General features: G+C 68.4%; 5 protein-coding genes across 15 annotated transcripts in view; 2 read left to right on the forward strand and 3 right to left on the reverse strand.

Annotated features, from left to right (window-relative positions):
• Positions 1-2,905, forward strand: part of ZC3H18 (zinc finger CCCH-type containing 18) — a 50,986-nt gene extending 48,081 nt beyond the window's left edge. For all 9 annotated transcript variants that reach the window (XM_062586589.1, XM_062586594.1, XM_062586596.1 and 6 more), the window contains one exon: positions 1,977-2,905. In XM_062586589.1, coding sequence (XP_062442573.1) covers positions 1,977-2,175 — 199 coding nt within the window. In that variant the 3' untranslated portion in view covers positions 2,176-2,905. The remainder of the gene's footprint in view (positions 1-1,976) is intronic.
• Positions 2,906-4,608: 1,703 nt separating this feature from the next.
• On the forward strand, positions 4,609-5,991 carry IL17C (interleukin 17C). The gene is made up of 3 exons (XM_062586864.1): positions 4,609-4,614; positions 4,869-5,188; positions 5,742-5,991. The coding sequence occupies exons 1-3, from the start codon at positions 4,609-4,611 to the stop codon at positions 5,989-5,991; spliced, it is 576 nt and encodes a 191-aa protein (XP_062442848.1).
• A 1,654-nt stretch (positions 5,992-7,645) lies between these two features.
• On the reverse strand, positions 7,646-10,476 carry LOC134146150 (cytochrome b-245 light chain). 2 transcript variants are annotated; one of them, XM_062586371.1, is made up of 6 exons: positions 10,349-10,476; positions 9,491-9,560; positions 8,957-9,031; positions 8,524-8,607; positions 8,366-8,447; positions 7,646-8,066 (listed from the first exon to the last, which is right to left on the reverse strand). In XM_062586371.1, the coding sequence occupies exons 1-6, from the start codon at positions 10,404-10,406 to the stop codon at positions 7,884-7,886; spliced, it is 552 nt and encodes a 183-aa protein (XP_062442355.1). In that variant the 5' UTR covers positions 10,407-10,476; the 3' UTR covers positions 7,646-7,883. The 2 variants fall into 2 exon arrangements, with proteins under 2 accessions (XP_062442355.1, XP_062442356.1); XM_062586372.1 differs by lacking the exon at positions 8,366-8,447.
• Positions 10,477-11,330: 854 nt separating this feature from the next.
• MVD (mevalonate diphosphate decarboxylase) lies at positions 11,331-15,170 on the reverse strand. Of its 2 annotated transcripts, XM_062586386.1 has the most exons (10): positions 14,926-15,170; positions 14,354-14,424; positions 13,819-13,933; positions 13,500-13,649; positions 13,218-13,417; positions 13,056-13,130; positions 12,519-12,737; positions 12,307-12,422; positions 12,067-12,175; positions 11,331-11,695 (listed from the first exon to the last, which is right to left on the reverse strand). In XM_062586386.1, the coding sequence occupies exons 1-10, from the start codon at positions 14,993-14,995 to the stop codon at positions 11,615-11,617; spliced, it is 1,206 nt and encodes a 401-aa protein (XP_062442370.1). In that variant the 5' UTR covers positions 14,996-15,170; the 3' UTR covers positions 11,331-11,614. The 2 variants fall into 2 exon arrangements, with proteins under 2 accessions (XP_062442370.1, XP_062442369.1); XM_062586385.1 differs by lacking the exon at positions 14,926-15,170 and having other exon boundaries at positions 14,354-14,908.
• A 2,913-nt stretch (positions 15,171-18,083) lies between these two features.
• Positions 18,084-19,339, reverse strand: SNAI3 (snail family transcriptional repressor 3). Its single transcript, XM_062586865.1, has 4 exons — positions 19,261-19,339; positions 18,794-19,014; positions 18,562-18,742; positions 18,084-18,265 (listed from the first exon to the last, which is right to left on the reverse strand). Exons 1-4 carry the CDS (start codon positions 19,337-19,339, stop codon positions 18,084-18,086), a joined length of 663 nt encoding a protein of 220 aa, XP_062442849.1.
• Positions 19,340-21,495: the final 2,156 nt, after the last annotated feature.

A 21,495-nucleotide genomic window follows, 5' to 3' on the forward strand; every position in this document is an offset into this window, starting at 1 on the left:
GCCACAGGCGCTCAGGGGTTCAGCTCAGCCCATGAGGAAGCCACCAGGTAGACTCCTCCCTCTCAGAAAAGAGCAGGAGCCTGGGAGTTTTCTTGAGGTCAGTCCCAGCAAAAGGTGCCAGCTGGGTTAGATACGGTGCCTCTGCCTCCTGCTATCACATTTTAGTGCTGATGAGGAGGAAACTACAACACCTTCATCCACATCCCTCCTGCCAAGCTACTCTTGGCCTCTGGTTTGGTGCCCAATTCTTCTTTGTATGCTCTGGTATACATTAAGCCAATCGGTTTACTGCTGTTAAATGTTAAAATATGGCCCCTGGATGAGATTAAATGGTGACTATTCCTGGCTTGTTGCCTGTCTGTCCTCTCTCATGACAGATGTCCTCCCATGTCCAGTTTGTTGACATCTTGCACCTGTTGCTAGCACTGGGAATGCCCATCACAGAACTGGATGTGTGGCTCCAGGGGCTTGGCCTGGGCTCTGCTCGGGGCCCATTGGCTAAAGGGTTGTGGACCACCTTCTACATTAACGTTCTACATTTCTTCTACATTAACATCTATCCTCTATCTTCCTTGCCCATGGCCAGCCAACAAATGCAGCCCCATCCTGCACCTCTGCCTTCCTTGGCCGGCCGGCACGTGACTAGTCAGGCACCTGACTAGTGTCATCCCCTCTCTCCAGCCTGGGGCATGAGCAAATCTCAGTTCCTGTGTGTCAGTCTTCCCAAATCAAAGTCTAGCCCCAGCTGCCACAGCCCCATCCTTCCTCTGGCCCTGAGGTCCTATTTTCTAGTGCTGAAGAGGAACCTCAGCCTTTCCAGATTTGTGTTTTTGACTGCATCCCTGGTTCTTGACCCTCTTCTGCCTATTGGTGTTTGGGTTGGCTGTGTCGCCTGTCGGGTTGGACACACCCTGTGCTCAGGGACTGGGCGGTTGAGGAAGCAACAGGGTTCTCTAGGGCAGCCAAGCTGTAGATCTGTGTCCTGTTTTGAACTCTTTGGGGCTTTGGTTCATACTGGCACAGTGCCACATCTGTCAAGTGCAGCACAGAAGGCTGCAAGCAATGTTAACAGGAGACAGTGACTCCTGCCCTGACATCTGCCAGCACGTTGATGGTGGCAGCTGCCTGGGCTTCCCCAGATGGGTCCATGTGGTTCAAGCCGTTAGAAGGAGCCAGCTGAGGCTCAGACCATGCCTTTGCTGAAAGCTGCGCGTAGCCCTCTGCCCTGCCAAGCTAGCAGGACTACGAAACCCAGCAGGCAGGTCACGAGGCAGCAGGCGTGGGACACCACTCTGCTTGCTGGTCCTGTCCTCCTCTCCCTCCCGAGGAGGGGACAGTGACGAGGGGCAGGAGGAGCTGCAGGGCGCACGGAAGGCGAGCCTGCCCTCGCGGGAGCCTTTGCTCCTGCAGCAGTGTGTCACGGGAGCAGAAGGGGACTGTGGGGTGGGCTGTTCACAGGGCTCCTCGCAAACGCCAGCGAGATTTGTACTGCAAAACCGAATAGTTGTGGCAGGCACCCGGCTGCAGGGCAGGGTCCCTTGAGAACCGAGGCCAGGAGGAGCCTGCAAGCCTGTCTTGTGCTCAACTGTGACACCGCGCGCTCCTCTCCCCTCTTGGTGTTTGGGATGTTCACTTCGTGTCTGTGAGCTCCCTTGCACGTGCGCTCCTCTGCAGGCTGCTCACAACAGCAGCAAGTTGGCGCAGCCTTGGGGGCCTGTGCTCCTAGACGCTGCGGTGCTGAGTTTGAATTTCAGGATTCCTCCGAGGCCGCTGATCCTCTACCATTTCAGCTGATTTAGGAACCTAAAGCCTCGCGTCTCAAACCTGTTCTCTTCCACCAACACTTAAGAGTAGTGCTTTCTTCCAGAGCAGGCCCTGACTGGTTTTCCTTCCATCACATTTGTACTATTTCGGAGCAGACTACGCAGTGCCACGAATACCCCTCTTACCACCTTATGCCTTTCTCTCCCTGCCAGGAAACGCCAGCTGTCACCTCAGTCCAAGAGCTCCAGCAAAGTCACAAGTGTACCAGGCAAAGCATCCGAGCCAGGCCCCACGGGCACCAAGGCGGGCAAGTCTAGCACGCTGTCGCGACGGGAGGAGCTCCTGAAGCAGCTCAAAGCAGTGGAAGACGCCATTGCTCGCAAACGGGCCAAAATTCCTGGGAAAGTATAGGGGGCCGTGCGCGGAGCGCCGCTCTGCCCCGTTAGTGACTGTTCATGTTTTTATAAATAGTGTAAAAGCGGCCACTTTGGGATTTTGCAGTTCTGTCTTATTTTGGCTGCGATTCTTTTTAAAAAAAAAAACAAAAAAAAAAATTAAAGTTTGTCAGCTGAGAACACACAACCACAACGACTCGTTCTGGCTGCCCCCGCCACGGGGTGAGAGCGTCTAGTCCCTCCGCTCTGCCAGATGTGCACGGCAGCCCGAGCTGGCACTAGGACGGAGGCCACCACCGTGTTTTCCATGTAAATTATGCACAGAGGACTCCAGCCCTGTTGGATATTCTCGCTACTTTCTCTTTCTCTCTCTGCCCTCTCCTCTTTGCTAGCCTTGAGTTGTATTCTTCTAGTTAGCCCTGCTGTGTGTTGAGTGTCTTCAGCAATGCAGTTCTATATACTGTGTAATGAGAGAACCGAAAACTGCTGTGAACTACTGGCAACATCACCTTCTCTCCCTGCCCTCCCCCCCAGGAACAAAACAAATATATATATATTCTTGACTAAAGTCCGATTGGGAAAATGACCTGTCTTTTATTTTAAGCATCAGATTGCTTTAGTTGATTTAAAAGGAACCCTGAAGGTATTGTCGGGATGTCTGTCTAACAAGGAGGGTTCTTTTTTCTTTGTTTTTTTTTTTTTCCTTTTTTGAGGGATCTCCCTGAAATAAAGTATTTTGATAACCAGTTCCTTCCCCTCTCTTCTGTTCTCTCCAGGGCTCCATCCTCCCTCCCTCCCTCCCCCCGGTCTCTGGGGGCCTGTCCTCTGGTCTGTCTTTGGGCTGTGTTAGTGGGTTTTGCTGCTGTGCTGCCAGCTCGGCAGCCACCCTCACGCAGCAGCACCCGCAGCCGCGTGGAGCTGGCAGCACTGCCGGGGCTGGCAGTGGAGCCCGGCTTCCCGTGGGGCTGGGGCCTCGTCCTCCCGCAGCCTTCACCCCCCAGCTTGTGCTGCACCTTTGCGGCACCCAGGAAAGTCGCAGCTGAGTGCCAGAGGCAGCAGGAGATGCTGGACCGTGCGCCCGGCTCTCCGCAGGCTCCGCGAGTGGTGGGATGCGAGGAGAGGAGCTCTGCGAGTCCCGCGGGCCGGGCTGTGGCCGAGCCCCGCCGTGCCGCTGTGGCCGGAGCCGAGCGCTTGCAGCAGCGATGCAGCACGGGCTGCTGGAGCCGGGAAGACGTTGTTCAGCCCCGGGTCCCTATTGCCACGTCCTGCTGCGCCCTCTGCTCTGCTCTGCTCAGTGCCTTCAGCCTGACTGAGGGTCTCCGTCAGCGCGGGCCGGGGGCGCTCACCCTGCCGCAGCCCCCGCCAAGCTGGGCAAGGAGTGGGAGGTAGCAGGGTGCCTGCTCCCCTCTGTCCACAGCCCCGGCGCTGCCCTTGGCTGGGGGCGATGCAGACGGAGACGTTGTCCTTTGGCCAGTGCCAGGATTGCCCAACTTGAGATTTCTTGGCCTTGCTGCAAGCCTGGAGCGCGGCTACCCCAGGAATGTGGCAGTGCTATCGCCGCCGGGCTTACGCAAGGGGGCCAGGGCTGGGCCGGAGGAGACGGCTCGGGGAGCGGGGACCGTCCCCATCACCACTGGGGATCCCTCTCCTTCCCCGCTGCTGCCAGCGCCGGGCGCGAACGACAGAGCTGGAGGGCCGGCTCCCAGGGTGCCGGGCAGGCCGGTGGTGGCCGAGCGAGCCCGCGCCACCGTGCCGCTCTCCGCGTGCCCCTCGCTCCGCGCCCGGCCCAGCCGCTCTGCCCCAGGAGCCCTTCCCTGCCTCGGTTTCCCCTCTGAGGGGGCCGTGGCTCTGCCCTGGCCGAGGCAGCACACGCGGGGCACCACCCCGACAAGCCACCCGCCCTGGGGTGCCCCGAGCCCGAGCCATCGCCTGCGCCGGGGCCGGCGGGAGGCACTTTCCGTGCCCCGGGAGCAGGGCTCGGGCGCGCCGGGGCAAGAAGGAAGTGCACCGGGCCCCGCGCGGGGAGGAGGAAGGGAGCCGGGAGCTGGAGTTTCCAGGTGTGTGTACATCACCTGGGCCAGCCCTATATATACAGGCGGTGGCAGCAGCGCTGCCACTCGGCCGCCCGCACCCCCGGGGCAGCCGCAGGCAGCAGCTCGCCGGGCCGCCGCGCGCTCGCTCGCTCACCTGCAAGCTCATGGTAACGCCCGGTCTCAGCGCCATGGGGTGGGGGGCTGTGTGGGGGGGGGGGGGGTGCATGTGCATGCGTGTGCACTTGCACTGCGTGTGTCCATACCTATGTCAGCGGGGACAGACCAGCTAGTTGTGTAAGTGTGTGTGCGTGTGTGTGCATGCATGTGTGCTGGTAGCTCTGTGCATGTGCATGGCTCTGGTGCGGCTGTGCATTTTAAGCACACGTGCGTGTGTGTGCGTGCGCGCGTGCGCGTGCATGAACGTGTGCCAGTGCTCTTGGGGGGAGGGGGGCGGTCTGTGCACCTGTGCAGGTCCTGCATGTGCGTGTGGGTCCGTGTGTGCACACAGGCTGCTGCTCTGCGTATGTGTGTGTGCATATGCGCACTGGTGCTCTGCACGCCAGTTTGGGGCGGGGGGGGGGGTCTGCACACTCGCTGCAGTGGGCCCCTGCACTGGGATGGGGGTGGTCCCACGTCCCTGCGGCGAGGGGCCCGCTCAGCTCCCCTCTTGCGGCAGGGCTGGCTCCGTGCCCTGGCGCTGCTGGGCGCCGTGTGGCTGTGCCTCGGGCTGCGGCGCCCGGGCGGCCCCCCGCACGTGCACTGCTACAGCGCCGGCGAGCTGCAGGACGCCGAGGCCCCCGCGCACCTCCTCAGCCGCCGCCTGCGCTGGGACCGCTATGTGCCGGTGCAGCTGGTGCCGCAGCTGGAGCGCCTGCAGCAGGAGCCACGGCAGCGCCGGCAGCGCCGGCACCATGAGCATGCCTGCCCCACGCTGCAGCTCCACGCCGGCCTCCGCAGCGAGCCCAACGAGCGCTCCATCTCGCCGTGGCGCTACCGGTGAGTGAGCTCAGTGCTGCCCCGCTGCAGGGCCCGGCAGGCATCTGCCCTACAAGGGTTTGCCCTGCTCCTGGGGAATGGGGCCAGGCGCACGAGCGGCAGCATCGCAGCTGGTACCTGGCAGCATCGCGGCTGGTACCCAGCCACATTGTAGCTGGCACTCAGCAGCGTCGCGGTTGGTACCCAGCCACATTGTAGCTGGCACTCAGCAGCGTCGCGGTTGGTACCCAGCAGTATTGCAGCTGGTACTTGACAGTATCACGGCTGGTACCCAGCAATATTGTGGCTGGTACCCAGCAGCATTGCAGCTGATACTCGGCAGCAGCACGGCTGGTACTTGGCAGCATCACGACTGGTACCCGGCAGCATTGTAGTTAGTACTCAGCAGCGTCGCGGTTGGTACCCGGCAGTATTGTGGCTGGTACCTGGCAGTATTGCAGCTGATACACAGCAGCATTACTGCCACCCAGGTGGAGGGGGTAGTTTTTTTTTTTTTTTTTTGGGGGGGGGGGGGGGCACTGTGCTTATGCCCCCCCCCCCCCCCGGCCTGCAGCATCGATGAGGACGAGAACCGGTACCCGCGGAAGCTGGCCTTCGCCGAGTGCCTGTGCCGGGGCTGCGTGGACGTGAAGACGGGCCGGGAGACGACGTCGCTCAACTCGGTGGCCATCCACCAGACCATGATGGTGCTGCGGCGGCAGCCCTGCCCGCGCCCCGCCGGCGCCGGCCTCTTCACCTTCGCCGTGGACTACATCAAGGTGCCCGTGGGCTGCACCTGCGTGCTGCCCCGCACCTGGCGCTGAGCCCAGCCCGTGTCTCAGCACCCCGCCGTGCTTGTTTTAAAGCACCCGCCTAGCTCCCTTGGCCCAGCACCTTGATATAGATATATATTTTTTTAATTTATGAATTATTTATGAGCCCTGCCCCAGGGGGGCTGCGCAAGGCCTGTTCGGTGTCCTCCCCCCTTTTTTTTTTTTTTTTTTTTTTTTTTTTAACATATATTTATTGCTGATCCCCTGCAAGAGCCACAGCTCCAGCTCCGGGGTGCAGCGTCACCCCCCCCCCCCCCCAAGGCGCCAGCAGCCAGGCCCTGCACGTGCTCCCTGGTCACTTGCTGGTTATTTATTGCCCCGCAATGCTATTTATCGTGCCCTGTACATGCTATTTAATGCTGCCCTGGCTCCACGCAGGGCACCGTGCAAATAAAGCCTGACGCCCCGACGCCCGTGTCGCCCGCTGCGTGCGCTCAGACCTGGCGCGGCGGGTAAAGGACCTGCGGGGGGGGGGGGCAGGCGAGGTGGATAGCGGGGGGCAGACGATGCACCCCATGGTGGGGGGGGGGGGGGAATGCCCTCTGACACCCCCGCACCCAGGCGGGGCCCGGCCCTGCTGCTGACTCCGGGGCACCAGCAGCACCCCGCCACCCACACCTTTCCCACGGCTCTGCCCCCCCCGCCCCGGCCTTGCACCCACGTCCCACGGGCCCAGTGCCAGCTGCCGGGACCGGCTCCGCTGCCCCACCAGCACCCACGGGTGCCGCAGGACATCCCCCTCCCACAACCACCCAGTCCGGGGCCCCTGCTGCCCCGATGCCACGGCTGAGGGGTGACATTAAGAGCCGAGGGGGAGGTGGGAGAAAAGACCAAACTAATCCAGGGAAACAGCACCAACGCAGCGGTGTCTCGGTCCCCGCGCGTGGGCCGGGTGGTCCCCGGCGCAGGCAGCACGGGCGCCCGCGGGCTTTGCCGCTGGGGAGCGATGCTGCGACACGCGGGGGACCTGGCTCGCGGCAAACAGCAGGAGCGGCTGAAGCTCTAACAGCAGCAGCGAGCCAGGAAAGCCTGGGTCACGTTAGGAAACCACGGGCTGTTACGATCGGGCTGTATCGCAATTCGCGTTACGCCCCAGCGTCGCTTCCTGCGGCCGTCGGACGGAGCTGATAACGGCAGCGCGGGGGACGCGGCTGTGCAAGAGCCGTGCGGGACCCCCCGGCCACCGCGACGGCGGCAGAGCAACGCGGCCGCTCCGGGGCCGGCGCTGCCTGACGCGAGGGGACGGCCCTGTGCAGCCTGCTGCTGCCAGGGACGTGCCCCAAATCCCGCTGCCTGCCGTTAACCCCCCCCGCCCCGGCCCAGCGCCCCGGGCAGCCCCCCGATGCAAAGCCCAGGGCGGCCCTAGCAGCGCTCTCGTTCGGCTGCGGCCCGGCAAAAGCCCCTCGCCCCTACAAAGGCCCAAGGTCTGCAGAGAGGTGAGTTCGCAGGCATCTGCCAAGGGACGTGCGTACAGTTTGAGACCCGCGATTAGTCTTAAAAGGCAAGAGGGGAATATTGTGCACAGAGAAATAACCCCGGGAGTCCCGTGTCGTCCCGTGCCATCCCATCCCATCCCGTCCCAGCGGCCGAGCGCTGTCGCGCTCCTGCCCCGCAGCCTGGGCAGAGCCAAGCCGGACGCGGGGCCGGGAGTTCATTCGTTTTATTGCAACAGCAACCACAAAAGGAGGCGATAAAAAACCACGAGAGGCAGTGCAGCGAGCAGAGCTGCGTGCTCCCCCCGGCCCGGCCCACCCGGCCCCCAGGGCTGCCGCCCCTGGCGAGCTTGGGGACCCCAGGGGAGCAGGGCGCTCTCGGGGGGCTCAGGGGTGCTGGGGGCACCCCGACAGCCTTGGAGGCAGGGGAGCGGCGCAGCCGGCGCGGCCTCACTCGGCCTCGACGGGGATGGGGTTCACCTGGCTCCCCGCTTCCGCCGGCAGCTTCTTGCGCGCGTCGGCGGGGGGCCGGGGCGGCGGGTTCGTGGGCGGCTGCTTGATGGTGTCGCCCACGTGCAGCCGCTCCTGGGGCTTGTGCTCGATGGGCCGCCACTCCTCCCCGCGCACCGCCGCCTGCAAAGCCGCCGGGTTCGTGAGGAGAGGGGCCCGCAGCCCCACCAAGCCCCCCGACCCCCCTCGGCCCAGCAAACCCCCCCAAAGCGACTCCTTAGCACCAGGCGGGGAGAGCCGGAGGGGCGGCACCGAGCCCGGGCGTCCGGCCGGGCTGGCTTCTGCTCCCCCCGACCGCCCCGCAGAGACCCAGCCAGGAAAAGGGAGCTTGGGGGGGGGCTGGGACGGCTGGCGGATGCCGGCCCGGACAGACAGACGGACGGAGGAGGTTGCTGGCAGGCCACTACCAGCCCGGCACTCACCAGCAAGTAGATGCCGCTCGCGATGCCCAGGCAGACGGTGCCCAGGATGGTGGAGAGGAGGAAGCCGGCGGGGACGGCCAGCCTGCGCGGGCAGACGCGGCGCTCAGCGGGGCTGCTCCCGCCGCCCCAGCCCCGTGCTCGGCCCTCGCCCCACTTACGCGGCGTGCAGGACGGCCCGGACGTAGTAATTCCTCGTGAGGGGCCCGAACACCTTCACCACAGCTGTCATGTACTTCTGGCCGCTGCGTGGGAAGGCGGAGGCACACGGAGGGGTTTGGGCTGGCCCCCAGCACCGAGGGACCCCCCAGCACCCTGCTCTCACATCGCCCCATCCCCGTGCTCCCTCGTAGCTGCCCCCCTGCACCCCCAGCGATACCAGCACCCCAAGGAGCCTGCCTGCAGGATCCGGCCCCTGCTGGCAAGCTCCCCAGATCGGAAAGCCTGGAAGAGGCTGCTTCCAGCCATCTCCGTGCCATCCTCTCGACCCTGCCCCCTCCGGTGTTGTGCCCCTCATGGGGGGGGGGATTCCCCCCATGGGGTCCTTTCGCCACGACCCCAAATTCCCTGGGCTGGGTTGGGGGCAGCACTTACCACCTCTCCATGGTGGAGCCCTTTTTCCGCTTGCTCCTGGGGTATTCGAGCAGGCAGACGAAGACGCCTGCCGCGCTGGGCGGGAGTGGGTGTCAAGGAAAAGGATGCTCAGGGTCAGCGTGCCAGGATTATTCCCTGGGACACCACCACCACCCCCGGAAAAAGGAGAAGGGAGGCTGGAGAGGGACGTTATCTGCTGCACAAGCCAGGGACAGGGCAATGCAGGGCCAGGGGACAGGCGACCGGCCCTCCATCATCCTCCAGTGATGGGGCCATCGCCCCCACCCTCCCAGGGAAGTTTTGCAGAAACGTGAAGGTCATGGTGCTGTTTCAGGGTGGGGATTAAAGGCCTGCAGGAAAAGGGCTGTTTGGGGTAAGAAAATGGTGGTTTGGGAAAAAAAATGTGTAAAGAAGAGGAACTTGAGAAAAGAAAACGAAAGTAAGTGCTGGTCGTGGTGCTCCAGCCCCCCATCTCTGTCCCACTCCCCTGCAAACCAGCCCGGCTGGTCCTCAGCATCGTCTCCGAAAGGATACATGCCGTACGCCGCGTAATACCAGCCCTTGAACTGCCCCGCCACGGCCACGATCCCGCCGGTCAGCATGACTGCGGGGACACAGGACAGCAGGGTGGGCCAGGCCAGGCACCCCCCCCCCCAGACCGCCGGAGAGGAATTGCTCCGGGGGAGGTGTCGGGCCGCGCACGTCCCGGCTGCCTCGCAGGGACCCGACGCCCAGGGAGAGGAGGAAGAGGAGGCTCCAGCCCTGCTAATCTCCGGCCTGGATGGGACTTTCCCGGGCAGCACCACCCCTCCTGCTTGCACCGCCCCGGGAAACCCCGCCAGCCCCAGGGGACCCAGCACCCCCGGGTGGCCGGCGCGGCCGGAGGGCGAGGGCCGGATGGTGACAGTGGCCCAGCCCGAGCGGGGCGCCGCTTCCTGGGCAGGGCTGCTGCCAGGACGGAGCTGGGCACTGACGAGGAAGGCACCGGCCGGCCAGGGAGCGGGGAGCAAACGCCGGGCCGCTTCCCCCAGCCCCCGGCCGCGGTGGCCCGTCCGTCCCACCGCCCGCCCTTCGGGCTCCCAGGAGGTGACCTGTGTCCCCCCCCCCCCCCCCCCCCAAAGCAGAGGGCAGCGGCGGCTCAGAGGGATGAAATTACTTCTGCACGGGATGAAATTCCGGCCGCTAAGGAGGAAGGAGCCACGCTCCGGCAGTGACCCGACGGCGGGGAAGGCCGGGCCCCGGCGCGCCCACGGCGGGCTCCAGCGGGGAAGCGCCGAGCGCCCACGGCCCCTGCGAGCCCCGGCGCGGGTGGGCGGGTGGGCAGGGGGCCCCCGAGCCCCCTCCCCGCGCCGGGGCCGCCCGCCCAGCCCGGCCCCGGCCCCGCACACTCACTGAGCCCGGCCGCCAGCGCCTGCTCGTTAGCCCACATGGCCCACTCGATCTGCCCCATGGCTCGGCTCGGCTCGGCCCGGCCCGGCTCGGCCGCGGCGGAAGCAGCGCGCTACAATGTAGCCGAGCGGCTGCCCCGCCCCGCCCCGCCCCCCGCGACCCCCCGCCCACGGACACGCCCCCTTCGCGCAGGCCACGCCCCTTCCTCGGGACCCTCCCACGGAGTAGCAGAGGGGACGGAGCCGTGGGGAGCGGTTCGGCCCCACGGAGGGACAGGGGGCGGGGAGGGGAGAAGGGGGCCGTGGGGGTAGGTTCGGCCCCACGGAGGGAGAGGGGGCGGGGGGGGAGAGAAAGAGAACGAGGCCGTGGGGGGCGATTCGGCCCCACGGAGGGAGAGGGGGCGGGGGGGAGAGGAAGAGAACGGGGCCGTGGGGGGCGGTTCGGCCCCACGGAGGGAGAGGGGGCGGGGAGGGGAGAACGGGGCCGTGGGGGTAGGTTCGGCCCCACGGAGGGAGAGGGGGCGGGGGGGGAGAGAAAGAGAACGGGGCCGTGGGGGGCGGTTCGGCCCCACGGAGGGAGAAGGGGCGGGGGGGGGGGAGAGGAAGAGAACGGGGCCGTGGGGGGCGGTTCGGCCCCACGGGGGAACATGCGGCGGGGAGGGGGGAGGAGAACGGGGCCGTGGGGGGCGGTTCGGCCCCACAGAAGGACATGGGGCGGGGGGGGGGGGGAAAGGGGGCCGTGGGGGGCAGTTCGGCCCCACGGAGGGACAGGGGGCGGGGGGGAGGGGAGAGAACGGGGCTGTGGAGGGCGGTTCGGTGGCGGTTCGGCCCCAGGGAGGGACATGGGGCGGGGGGGGGGTTCGGCCCCACGGAGGGGCATGCTGGGGGGGGCCCTTGGGGAGGGGGGCAGGAGCAACCCCGCACCCCACTCGCATCTCTGCCCCAGCGCACGCAGAGTTTACGCACCCCAAGACACCGCTGCAGCTGGGAAAAAAACTCTATTTGTTTACAAAAGAGTAAAAACCAGGGCCCGGGGGGGGGGGGCAGCCCCTGCCTCGCCACGGCTTTGCCCCGGGCCAGGACGCAGGGCACCAAACCCGTGGGGCAGCCCCACGGGGGCACAGCCCGAGTCGGTCCTTGCCCCGTCTCCCTGGAGGGGCTAGGGCAGGGCCAGACCCTGCTGCCCCCCCCCCGGACCCCCCAAACCGCCGCGCGTCGCAGCCGTCCCTCGCAGCGTCACCAGGAGCGCGGCCCCACGGCGGCGGGGGGCTCAGGCGCTGCCTCGGGGCAGCCCGTCTGGCCCCAGGAGGTGCTGGCTGGGGTCGTCCAGGAGCTGGGGGCCGGGGCCGGGCTGGGGGCGCACAGGAGAGGCGTCAGGGGGGAGCCAGGGCAAGCGCTGCAAACACTGCTGGGGAGGGGGACGTGGTCCTGCCCCACCGGGGACGGGGACCCTGCAAACACCCATGGGGACCCCGCTCACCCCCGGGGACGAGGACTCTACAAACACTACCAAGGATGGGGACAGGGTCCTGCAGCACCGGGGACGGGGACCTCCGTGCACCCCCAAGGACAGAGATCTGCAGCACCGGGGACGGGGACCTTGCACAGCCCTGAGGTCGGGGACCCTGCTAACACCGGTGGGGCTGGGACCCCTGAGAGCAGAGGCCGGGCAGAGCAGCCCCCCCACGTGCCCCAGCCCCACGTGGCCCCGGCCCCACGCACCTTGGTGTGCAGGATGTACCGAACGGCCCCCGGCACCGGCTCCGAGACCACGGCCGAGAGCAGCTCCTCCGCCGGCGAGGCCGAGCCGACCGGCAGCCCTTGCAGGAACCTGCCGGCACGGCCCAGCGCTCAGCCCCACGCGGCCGGGGGGGGCACCCACGGCAGGCAGGGCTCGTGCACCCCCAGCCGCGGCGCAGCCCGGCCGGCCCAGCCCCCCAGCTCTCCCCCAGGAGCACTCACTGGTCCCCGTTGGGCGCCGGAGGGAAGCTGCGTCTCACCACCTCCACGAACTCCGCCACGGTGTCGGCCAGCGCGAAGATCACGGCATTGGGGCCGGCGTCAAAAGTGTAGGCCACCTGCAAGAGGGGCGAGGGGGGGGGGCGGGGGGCGCCGGTGGGGCCGGGCACCCCCCCAACCCCCCTCCCGGCCCCCCCGGTGCCGGCTGCTGGTACCTTGGTGCGGCCGTGGTGGGTGTTGTAGCGGTGGACCAGGGCGATGATGCGGCGCGAGACGTCGTTGAGGTAGAAGATGGGGGGGAAGGTGTCGAGGCAGGTGGCGTGGAACTGGTTGCTGTCGCGCATGGTGAGCTGGCCGAAGCCCTCCAAGTCGCGCTCGCGGATGTGCCGCGCCATGCGGGCGATGCGCTCCGGCACCAGGGCCTCCGCGCGGTGCTGCGGCGGCACGCGGGCCGGCGTCACCCGCGCCCTTCCCAGCCCTCCTCCTCCTCCTCCTCCTCCTCCCCCCCACCCAGCCTCCTTTTTGGGGCCATTGCCACTGCCAAGGGCGCTGCAGAGCCCGAGGAGCAATGCTGAGCCCCACAGCCCCCCCGGGCCCTGGGCAGCGCCCTCACCCACGCCAGCACACCCCACTCAGAAGGAAAAACAAAAAAAAATACCACCCACAGGACCCGTGACCCCAGCCCACGGCGTGGCCGGGACGCAGCGGGCGGCCCGCGGGGCAGGACGGGCCCCGGCGCCCCAGCACCGTACCTTCAGCAAGGGGCTGGTGTCCACGCTGGTCTGCATCCCCGCGGTGCTGCCCACCTGCTTCTTGTCGGCGCTGACCTGGCACGCGGGGGGAGGCGGTGGGACGGGGCTGGGGGCCTCGTGCCCCCCACACACACCCCGCCGCCCCGTCCCCGTGCCCCTCACCACCAGCACGAGGATCCTCAGCTCCGGCCAGTGGGTCTCGGGGGCCACCTGCTGCGCCACGCTGTCCTTCCCGTCCGGCCGCTCGCCCTTGTGCCACTGCACGAAGCCGCCGAACATGCTGCGGCAGGCGCTGCCCGAGCCCTGCCGCGCCACCTCGGAGAGCTCGCCCTCCACGCCGTAGAGCCGAGCCAGGGCGAACACTGCGGGGCAGGGCCACGCGTCAGCCCCGGCCGCCCCGCGTCCCCGCCGCCCCGCGTCCCCGCCGCCCCGCCGCCCGCTCACCCAGGCAGGCGTAGCCGGCCGCCGACGACGCCAGGCCGGCCGCCGTGGGGAAGTTGTTCTCCGTGGCGATGTGGATCTTGTAGGTCAGGCTGAGCGGGGCCGCGTCCTCCTCCTCGCCGCCGCCGCGGCGCTTCCGGGCCAGGCGTCGCACTGCGAGGGGACAGACGCAGCCGAAGGGGGGGGGTCGGTTTTAGGCAGCGGGAACGGGGCGAGACGGGAGGGGGGCTGGCGCGCCGCCGCGGCATGCACCACCGCTCCCACCGTGGCACATGCTCTGCCCCCTTCCCCCGGGGAAACTGAGGCGCAGGAGGAGTCTCACCTTCCCGCAGGCAGGACTGCAGCCGGGGATGCCCCACATCAGCCTCCTCGCCGTTCAGCCACAGCCGGTCCTCCTTGAAGTCCCTGCTGATGGCAACGGTGGTGGTGGTCTTCAGCTGGCCAGGAGAGGACAGAGCTGAGCACCTGCGTGGAGGGGTCCTGCAGCTCCCCACGGGCGCAAGGGGCCTGTCCTGCAAACACGGGGTCGCCTGGCCGCAGCGCGGCGTCATGCACCCACGGGCGAGGCGGGGAAGGCAGAAAGGCCGGGAGACGGAGGCAAAACGGGGGCGAAGCTCCAAGATCCCACAGCTGCCCGCAGCTCTGGGCGGCTCCACCACCCGAAGCTGCCACCCAGCCAGCTGCACCCAGCGCCGGCAGAAAAACAAGCACCGTTTTCCGAGGACCGACTGTCCCCAGGAACAAAGACGGTCCTGTTTTATTCCCTGCTCCCACGCGAGCTCCCGCACCCAGCGGCGGCCCGCGATGGGCGATCCCCACTCGGTGCAAGGCCCCGGCTCCCCCTTCCCCGCACCAACCTGGTCCTGGTGCAGCGTCACGCTCAGGGAGGAGTTGATGGGCAGGATCAGGTCGCTGTCCCGCTTGCCCCCTGGAAGAGCCACGCAGGTGGGGTGCGCGTGGGGGCAGTGCGGCCGGCCGCCAGACCCCGGGGGTCTCCGCACCGGCCTGCCCTGCTCACGCCCTCCTGCTCCAGGCTGATCCGGGCCGTGGCACAGCACGGCACGGCTCGGCACGGCTCCTGCCAGCGTGAAGGCTGGTGCAAGCTGGCGTCTTTGGGGTTGGGCAGACCCCATGCAGGGGGGCACGACGGCAGTGGGTTTTGCTCCTGCTGCACTCACCCCCATCCCGGTGGCAGCCCAGGGGGTGTCCTCAGGGGTCCCAGGCCGGGAGGAGCATGGATTTAGGGAAGGGGGAAGCCCTGGAGTCTCATCACTTTGGGGCAGCATCAACCCCAGGGCTGTCTTCTGCATCACCCCACAGCGAGGTGCGCCTCCCCCCCCCCCGCCGCGGGCTGAGCCCCGCCGTGCCCAGGGCCCTGCGGGCAGCTCTGCCCCAGCCCACGGGCCGGCGGGGACGCCCGGGCACTCACAGTACTTGATGACAGCGATGTTGACAGGGGCCGTGCAGGTGACCACGGTGAGAGCCTTCTCCTCGGACATGGTGGCGCCGCGGCCGCGCACGCAGCTCCCGGGCAGGATCCGAGCCCTACAGGGGCAGCCCCGACCCAGGTCGCCGGGCGAGTGCTCCGCTTGGCCCCACGCGGGACCCGGCGCCCCACGCGGGATCCGAGCCCCGCGCGCCGTCGGGACAGACCCCGGCCCACCCACGTGTCCGCGCCGCGCAACATTGTAGCCAGCTGCCGCCGCCCCATTGGCTGGCGCCAGGGCGGCCGGTTCCGGGCGCCCAATAGCCTCGATCAGACCACGGCGCTGGCCACGCCCCCCGGAACGCCAGGGCCGCCCCCGCTTGCCCCCCCGCCCCGCCCCGCCCCGGGGGGTTTCGGGCCGGGCGCAGCGGGGAGGGAGCGAGGCGGAGCGGCGCGCGGCGCCATGTTGGTGCCTGGAGCGGAGCTCTGCGCATGCGCCGCTCCTGCTCGCCATGACACCATAGAGACGTGTGGGGGAGAGGGGAGGCGGCGTGAGTCCGCCACGGTGGTCCCAGCGCCCCCAGTGCCCAGGGCTCCCAAGGCCTCCAGTGCTCCCAGTACCCAGGGCTTCCAGTACCCAGTGCTCCTAATGCCTCCAGTGCACCCAGTACCCAGTGCTCTCATTACCCAGTGCTCCCAGTGCCTCCAGTGCGCCTAGTTCCCAGTGTTCCCAAAGCCCCCAGTGCCCCCAGTATCTCCAACACCCTCACTGCTCCTGCAACCCAGTGCTCCCAGTATTCCCAGTACACCAAGTACCCAGTGACTAGTGCCACACCTCCAGTGCCTCCAGTGCTTCCGGTACCAACGTTCCCAATGCCTCCAGTGCCCATAGTGCCCCCAGTGCTCCCAATACCCAGTGCCCCCAGTACCCAGTGCTCCCGGTACCAGTGTTCCCAATGCCTTCAGTGCCCGTAATGCCCCCCAATACTCCCACTACCCAGTGCCCCGTGCTCCTGGTACCAAGTACCCAGTGCTCCTAGTGCCCCCAGTGCTCCCAGCGCCCAGTGCTCCCACTCCAGGGCTTCCCCGGCCCGGGACACCCCGCACCCCAGCGGTGGCACGCGCCCCTGGGGTATTTTTATGCACCGGCCACTCGTAGTGGAAAATATTCCGCCTCTCTCCATGCGGGGGGGGGGGGTGCCTGGCCCCGGCGTCGCACACAGCCCGCCCGGACTGCCGGGAACAGCCGTGGGGGCACCGCGGGCTGCGCGTGGGGCAGCGGCGCTATCCGTGGGGCACAGGCACCCTGCCCAGCCCACCCCAGCCCCTCTTGTCCCCTCTTGTCCCCTCTCATCCCAGCCCATCCTGGCCCATCTCACTCCATCCCATCTCATCCCATCCTGTCCCTTCCCTTCCCATCCCATCCTGTCCTGTCCCATCCTGTCCCATCCCATCCCATCCCATCCCATCTCATCCCATCCCATTCTGTCCCATCCTGTCCCACCCTGTCCCATCCTGTCCTGTCCCATCCCATCCCATCTCATCCCATCCCATTCTGTCCCATCCCATCTCATCCTGTTGCATCCTGTCTCTTCCTGCCCTGTCCCATCTTGCCCCATCCCATCTCATCCCATCCCATCCTGTCTAGTCCCATTCCATTTCATCCCATCCCATGCCGTCCCGTCCCATCCCAACCTGTCCCATCCTGTCCCGTCCTGTCCCATCCCATCCCATCCCGTCCTGTCCTATCCGATCCCATCCCATCCCGACCCGTCCTGTCCCATCCCATCCCATCCCATCCCATCGTGTCCTGTCCCGTCCGATCCCATCCCGTCCTGTCCCGTCCCATCCCGTCCTGTCCCATCCCGTCCCGTTCCATCCCATCCCGTCCTGTTCTATCCCATCCCGTCCTGTCCTATCCGATCCCATCCCATCCCGACCCGTCCTGTCCCATCCCATCCCATCCCATCCCATCCCATCCCATCGTGTCCTGTCCCATCTGATCCCATCCTGTCCTGTCCCGTCCCATCCCGTCCTGTCCCATCCCGTCCCATTCCATCCCATCCCGTCCTGTTCCATCCCATCTTGTCCCATCCCGCCCCGTCCCATCCCGCCCCGTCCCATCCCGCCCCATCGTGTCCTGTCCCATCTGATCCCATCCTGTCCTGTCCCGTCCCATCCCGTCCTGTCCCATCCCTTTCTCACCCCCCTCCCGGATATTTATAAGCTTTTTCCATGGGCAGGAGGCGAGGGGAAAACATGCGGGTTATTTTGGCGCTGCGGATTCTTTCCCCCCGGCCGCCGGGACAGGTGCGAGGCCGCATTTAGCCCGGCAGAGCTGCAAATAGCCCGGCGCGCGCAATATATAGCAGCCTGCAGGCACCGGCCGCTATTTATACCGGGCGAAAAGCCCCCCGCGCTGCCCCAGCGCCAAGATTAGCGCCGCGCTCCCGCCGCCTTTCTGCTGGAGGTGACACCGGCGCGGCCGGCCGGGGCTGTCCCGCCGCCGCCGCGCTTGGCCGCGACGCGGCCCCGTCCCGGGGGGCTCCCGGCCGGAGCCGGCAGCAGGAGCTCGGCCGCAGCCCGGAGCCGGTCAGCCCTCCGGCGACGCGCGGTGCAATAGCTGGGGACGAGCCCGCGGCGACCCCGGTGCAGCCCCCAGTGCCCCGAGGGCGTGCGGAGGAGCCCGCGGGGGCGACACCTCCCCGTCGAGGAAACGGGGCCGGGGCCGGGCCGCGCACGGGTGCCCCGGCCGCTCGGGTTACATCCCGCGCTCAGCAAAACCCAATATCCCTGCTCCTATTTTTAAGGCCGGGTTGGCACCCCGCTTCCCACCGAAAGCCGGGCAGGAGGGTCCGGCGGGGGCGGGGGAGAGCCGGACCCTCCAAGCCGGACCGTGTCTCCGGACCCGGCGATGCCACCGGAGCTGGGCACGCAGCGCCGGGGACGGCCCCAGCAGCAAGGGACTCTCGGCTCAGGCCCACGGCGCTCGGCTCCGCTTTTAATTCTTTCTGCAGCAAAACGTCTCGGAAGCCACGGCAGCGCCGGCGGGAAGGGGCTGGGGCGCCGCGGCCCGGCGCGGCGCCGAGGTCCCCGCCGAGGATGAGGACGGTGCCGGCGGAGGGGAGGCAGTCCGGGGGTGTGCCGGGGCGGCGGGCGGCTCAGGACGCGGCGCAGCCCCCGCCGTCCTCGTGCCGGGCCAGCAGCGACATGCGGGAGAAGGTCTTGGAGCAGGCGCGGCACCGGTACCGCTTGACGTCGGAGTGGGTCTGGAGGTGGGCGCGCAGGTTGGAGCGGTCGGCGAAGGCCCGGCTGCAGTGGGGGCAGGCGTAGGGCTTCTCTCCTGCGGGACGCCCCGGGCAAGGCTGTCAGCACCCGGCTCGGCGCCCCGGCCGCCCTCCGCGCCCCTCGCGCCTGGCCGCGAGCCCCCGGCGCCCCACGCCCCTCTGCAGCCCTCCCCGGCCGCCCTTCCACACCGCCCTCATCCTCTTCCTCGTGCCCCTGCCCCGGTGCCCGGGCGCTTCCCAGTGGTCCCTGAAACGTGCTGGGACACCGGCGCCTGCAGGGCTTCACCCGTCCCGTTACAGAGGGGAAACTGAGGCACGGGGAGCCCCGGGGAGGCAGCGGGCGCAGCCCTACCTGTGTGGGTGCGGATGTGCCCCTGGAGCAGCCAGGGCCGGGAGAAGGCTTTGCCGCAGATGCTGCAGACGCAGGGCAGCGTGTGGGTGCGGATGTGCATCTTCAGGGCGCCCAGGCTGCCGTACGCCTTCTCGCAGTACTTGCAGCTGAACGCGCGCCGGCTCGGCAGGGCGCGGGGCGGCTGCCCGCGGCAGCCCGGCCCCGGCGAGGGGCGGCAGGGCTGGGGGCAAGCCAGCCGCCCCCGCAGCCCCCCCGGCGCCGCCGGCAGGTTCAGGTTCTGGTTGTCCTTCAGGGGGGTCCCCGGGCCGGCGTTGGGGGGGCCCTTGGTCTCGGCGGGCAGCGGGAAGCGGGCGAAGAGGGAGCCGCGGTCCCGGGGGCGGGCGGCGGAGCCGGCGGGCGGCCGGAGCACCGAGAGCAGCAGCCCCCGGCACGAGCCGCACGAGCCGGCCGTCTCTGCAGGAGCCGGAGCGGGGACGCGGGGCGTCAGCCCTCACGGACGAGGCCTGCCTGCCCCTTTCACCGCCCCCTGCCCCGCTCCCGTGCCCATCGTGCCCCATGGCGGGTCCCCCTTCTGCTCCCCCCCCCCCCGCCCCGCTGCAAAAAGCAGCAAAACCAGCCCCCCAGACGGGAGCGCGGGAGCCGCAGCCCAGGGGAAGCCGGGGGGAGCGGGGTCCCGGGGAGGCACAGGCAGAGCCTTACCGTGAGCACGCGTGTCGAGCTGGCCGTAGTTGGGGATGCGGGTGCTGGAGGGTTTCTTCACCAGAAAAGAGCGGGGCATGGCCGGACCGGCAGGGTGGGCAGGGAGAGCCGGCGGGACAGACGGACAAGGCAGGACAGGGATACCCGGCAGGACAGACGAACAAGGCAGGGGCAGGCAGAGCAGGGAGATCTGGCAGGACGGGGATAGCCGGCAGGACAGACGGACAAGGCAGGGGCAGGCAGAGCAGGGAGATCTGGCAGGACGGGGATAGCCGGCAGGACAGACGGACAAGGCAGGGGCAGGCAGAGCAGGGAGATCTGGCAGGACGGGGATAGCCGGCAGGACAGACGGACAAGGCAGGGGCAGGCAGAGCAGGGAGATCTGGCAGGACGGGGATAGCCGGCAGGACAGACGGACAAGGCAGGGGCAGGCAGAGCAGGGAGATCTGGCAGGACGGGGATAGCCGGCAGGACAGACGGACAAGGCAGGACAGGCAGGACAGGGAGCCCCGGCAGGGCAGGGAGACCTGGCAGGGCAGCCGGACGAGGCAGGACAGACGGCCGAGGCAGGCCGGGCAGGGCCGGGAGCGCGGGCGGCGCGGACGGACGAGGCAGGGCCGAGCCAGGCGGGAGGAGGGAGCGGGGGGGGGGGGGCGGCAGGCGAGCGCCTCGTCCCCGCGCCCGGCCCCCCGCGCCGCTGGGACACCCGGCAGGTGCCCTAAGGCCGCGGGCTCATTAGCATGGGCGGCCCCCGGGGCAGCCCCCGGGCCAACCGCGGCCCGAGGGCTGGCCTCGGCGGCCGGCACGCCCCGCCGCAGGTGCGGGGGCCGCGGCCGGACGGCCCCGTGCCCCGGGCTGCCGCCCCCCGCCCCGGCCGCGGCCCCGGGGCGTCCTGGCGGCCCCAGGGCCGGCGCGCAGATAAGGGCGCTCCTCAATGTTATCAGCCCGGGCCATTGTGTCCCGGAGCCGTTTACAGCCCCCCGCACCGGGGCCGTAGCGGGGGGCAACGTGCGCCGGGACAGGAGGTGCACGCGGGGGCCCCCCCGGCTCCCGCGAGCCCCCGGGCGGCGGGGCGGGAGAGGGGCTGCGGCGGCTCCCCGTGGCCCCGTCCCTCGGAGGGGACGCGGCCGGGCGCCCGGCGGAGGGCGAGAGCGGGTCCCCGCGGCCGTGCCGCCCCCAGCGCCCGGCTCCGGACCCCTCCAACGCGCCCCGCAGCAGGGCAGGATGGAGGGCCGGGGATTTCCAGCCCCGGGGGATCCGGCCACGGTCCTCGATCTAGGCTAAACCCATCTCACCGCCCCAGCTCAGGGGTGGGAGAGGAGCACGGGAACGATGCCACACCAATGGGCTCAGCCCCAGCGCCCGGACCGAGCCGGGAGCGTCGCAGGGTGCCGGCGGTGCTGTTTGCCCCCGAGCCTCCTCTCCGAGCCTCCGCCTGCTTTGCGCACACGCTGCTCTGAGGGCTGCTTTGACCCCAGCTACACGTCCGCCACCTGTACGCAGCCCGGCTCGTACCCCACGCTCACCTGCGGCAGGGACCAGCACGGGCATCGGGCTCCGTGCACAGCCGCCTGGACGGTCCTCGGGAATCGCTGGGGGGGGGGGTCCTCTCCCACCCCCGGGAGCAGCAGCAAGAAGTTCAGACTGACCAGAGCTATGGGGTGACATCCAGCCTCCCTCCAAGGGGTCACCAGCCCCCTAGACTGGGCCCAGCACGAGGCCCATCCTGCTCAGCCCATGCCAGCTCCCCCACCCAGCTGGGACCCACGTCTGGTCGTGCCCAGGGTGTCTGCTTGTCCCCCACCTGGCTGGGCCGTGGCCCTGGGGAACCCCAACAGCCTCATGGAGCCAGGATGTCTCCCTGAAGACACCTGGGAGAGAAACACCCTATGCGGTTCCTCAGAGGGGCTTTGGGGATGGCACGTAGTGCTGAGGACCCACAGCTGCAGGGATGGGGACAGGACCTCCCCGTGTCCTCCTCTGCATGCCCCAGATCAGGGCGCCAGAGGTGGGGGGCAGCAGCAGAGGCTGCCAAGGGGCAAAGCGGGGAAGCCGGAGCCCTGCTGGGGCTGTGGGGCCGACCACAGGACACTTGCCAGGTGGGCTCCCAGGAGGCAGAGGGACCCCCCCAACAACGCAGCAGCACGCTCCAGCTCTGGCAGCCTTGCCACGAGGGAGGGACCTGTGCCACCAAGAGAGGGATAAGCCAGAGATAAACCTCCAGGAGATAAGGGC

This window comes from Rhea pennata, chromosome 13 (genome assembly GCF_028389875.1).
Source record: "Rhea pennata isolate bPtePen1 chromosome 13, bPtePen1.pri, whole genome shotgun sequence".
In the NCBI taxonomy this organism is placed as follows: domain Eukaryota; kingdom Metazoa; phylum Chordata; class Aves; order Rheiformes; family Rheidae; genus Rhea; species Rhea pennata.

Excerpts from the sequence above, each read along its gene's own strand:
- IL17C (XM_062586864.1), top strand. Across the intron at positions 5,189-5,741 it reads ATCTCGCCGTGGCGCTACCG|CATCGATGAGGACGAGAACC; the intron begins GTGAGTGAGCTC and ends CCCGGCCTGCAG.
- LOC134146150 (XM_062586371.1), bottom strand. The coding sequence starts at position 10,406 with ATGGGGCAGATCGAGTGGGCCATGTGGGCTAACGAGCAGGCGCTGGCG. Across the intron at positions 9,032-9,490 it reads TATTACGCGGCGTACGGCAT|CGCGGCAGGCGTCTTCGTCT; the intron begins GTATCCTTTCGG and ends ACTCCCGCCCAG. Across the intron at positions 8,067-8,365 it reads CGAGCGGCATCTACTTGCTG|GCGGCGGTGCGCGGGGAGGA; the intron begins GTGAGTGCCGGG and ends GCGGCTTTGCAG.
- MVD (XM_062586385.1), bottom strand. The coding sequence starts at position 14,806 with ATGCAGAAGACAGCCCTGGGGTTGATGCTGCCCCAAAGTGATGAGACT. Across the intron at positions 13,418-13,499 it reads GGCCGGCTACGCCTGCCTGG|TGTTCGCCCTGGCTCGGCTC; the intron begins GTGAGCGGGCGG and ends CCTGCCCCGCAG. Across the intron at positions 12,423-12,518 it reads CCCACCACGGCCGCACCAAG|GTGGCCTACACTTTTGACGC; the intron begins GTACCAGCAGCC and ends CCCCTCTTGCAG.
- SNAI3 (XM_062586865.1), bottom strand. The coding sequence starts at position 19,339 with ATGCCCCGCTCTTTTCTGGTGAAGAAACCCTCCAGCACCCGCATCCCC. Across the intron at positions 18,743-18,793 it reads GGGGGCTGCGGGGGCGGCTG|CCGCCCCGCGCCCTGCCGAG; the intron begins GCTTGCCCCCAG and ends TGCCGCGGGCAG. Across the intron at positions 18,266-18,561 it reads GCACATCCGCACCCACACAG|GAGAGAAGCCCTACGCCTGC; the intron begins GTAGGGCTGCGC and ends GGCGTCCCGCAG.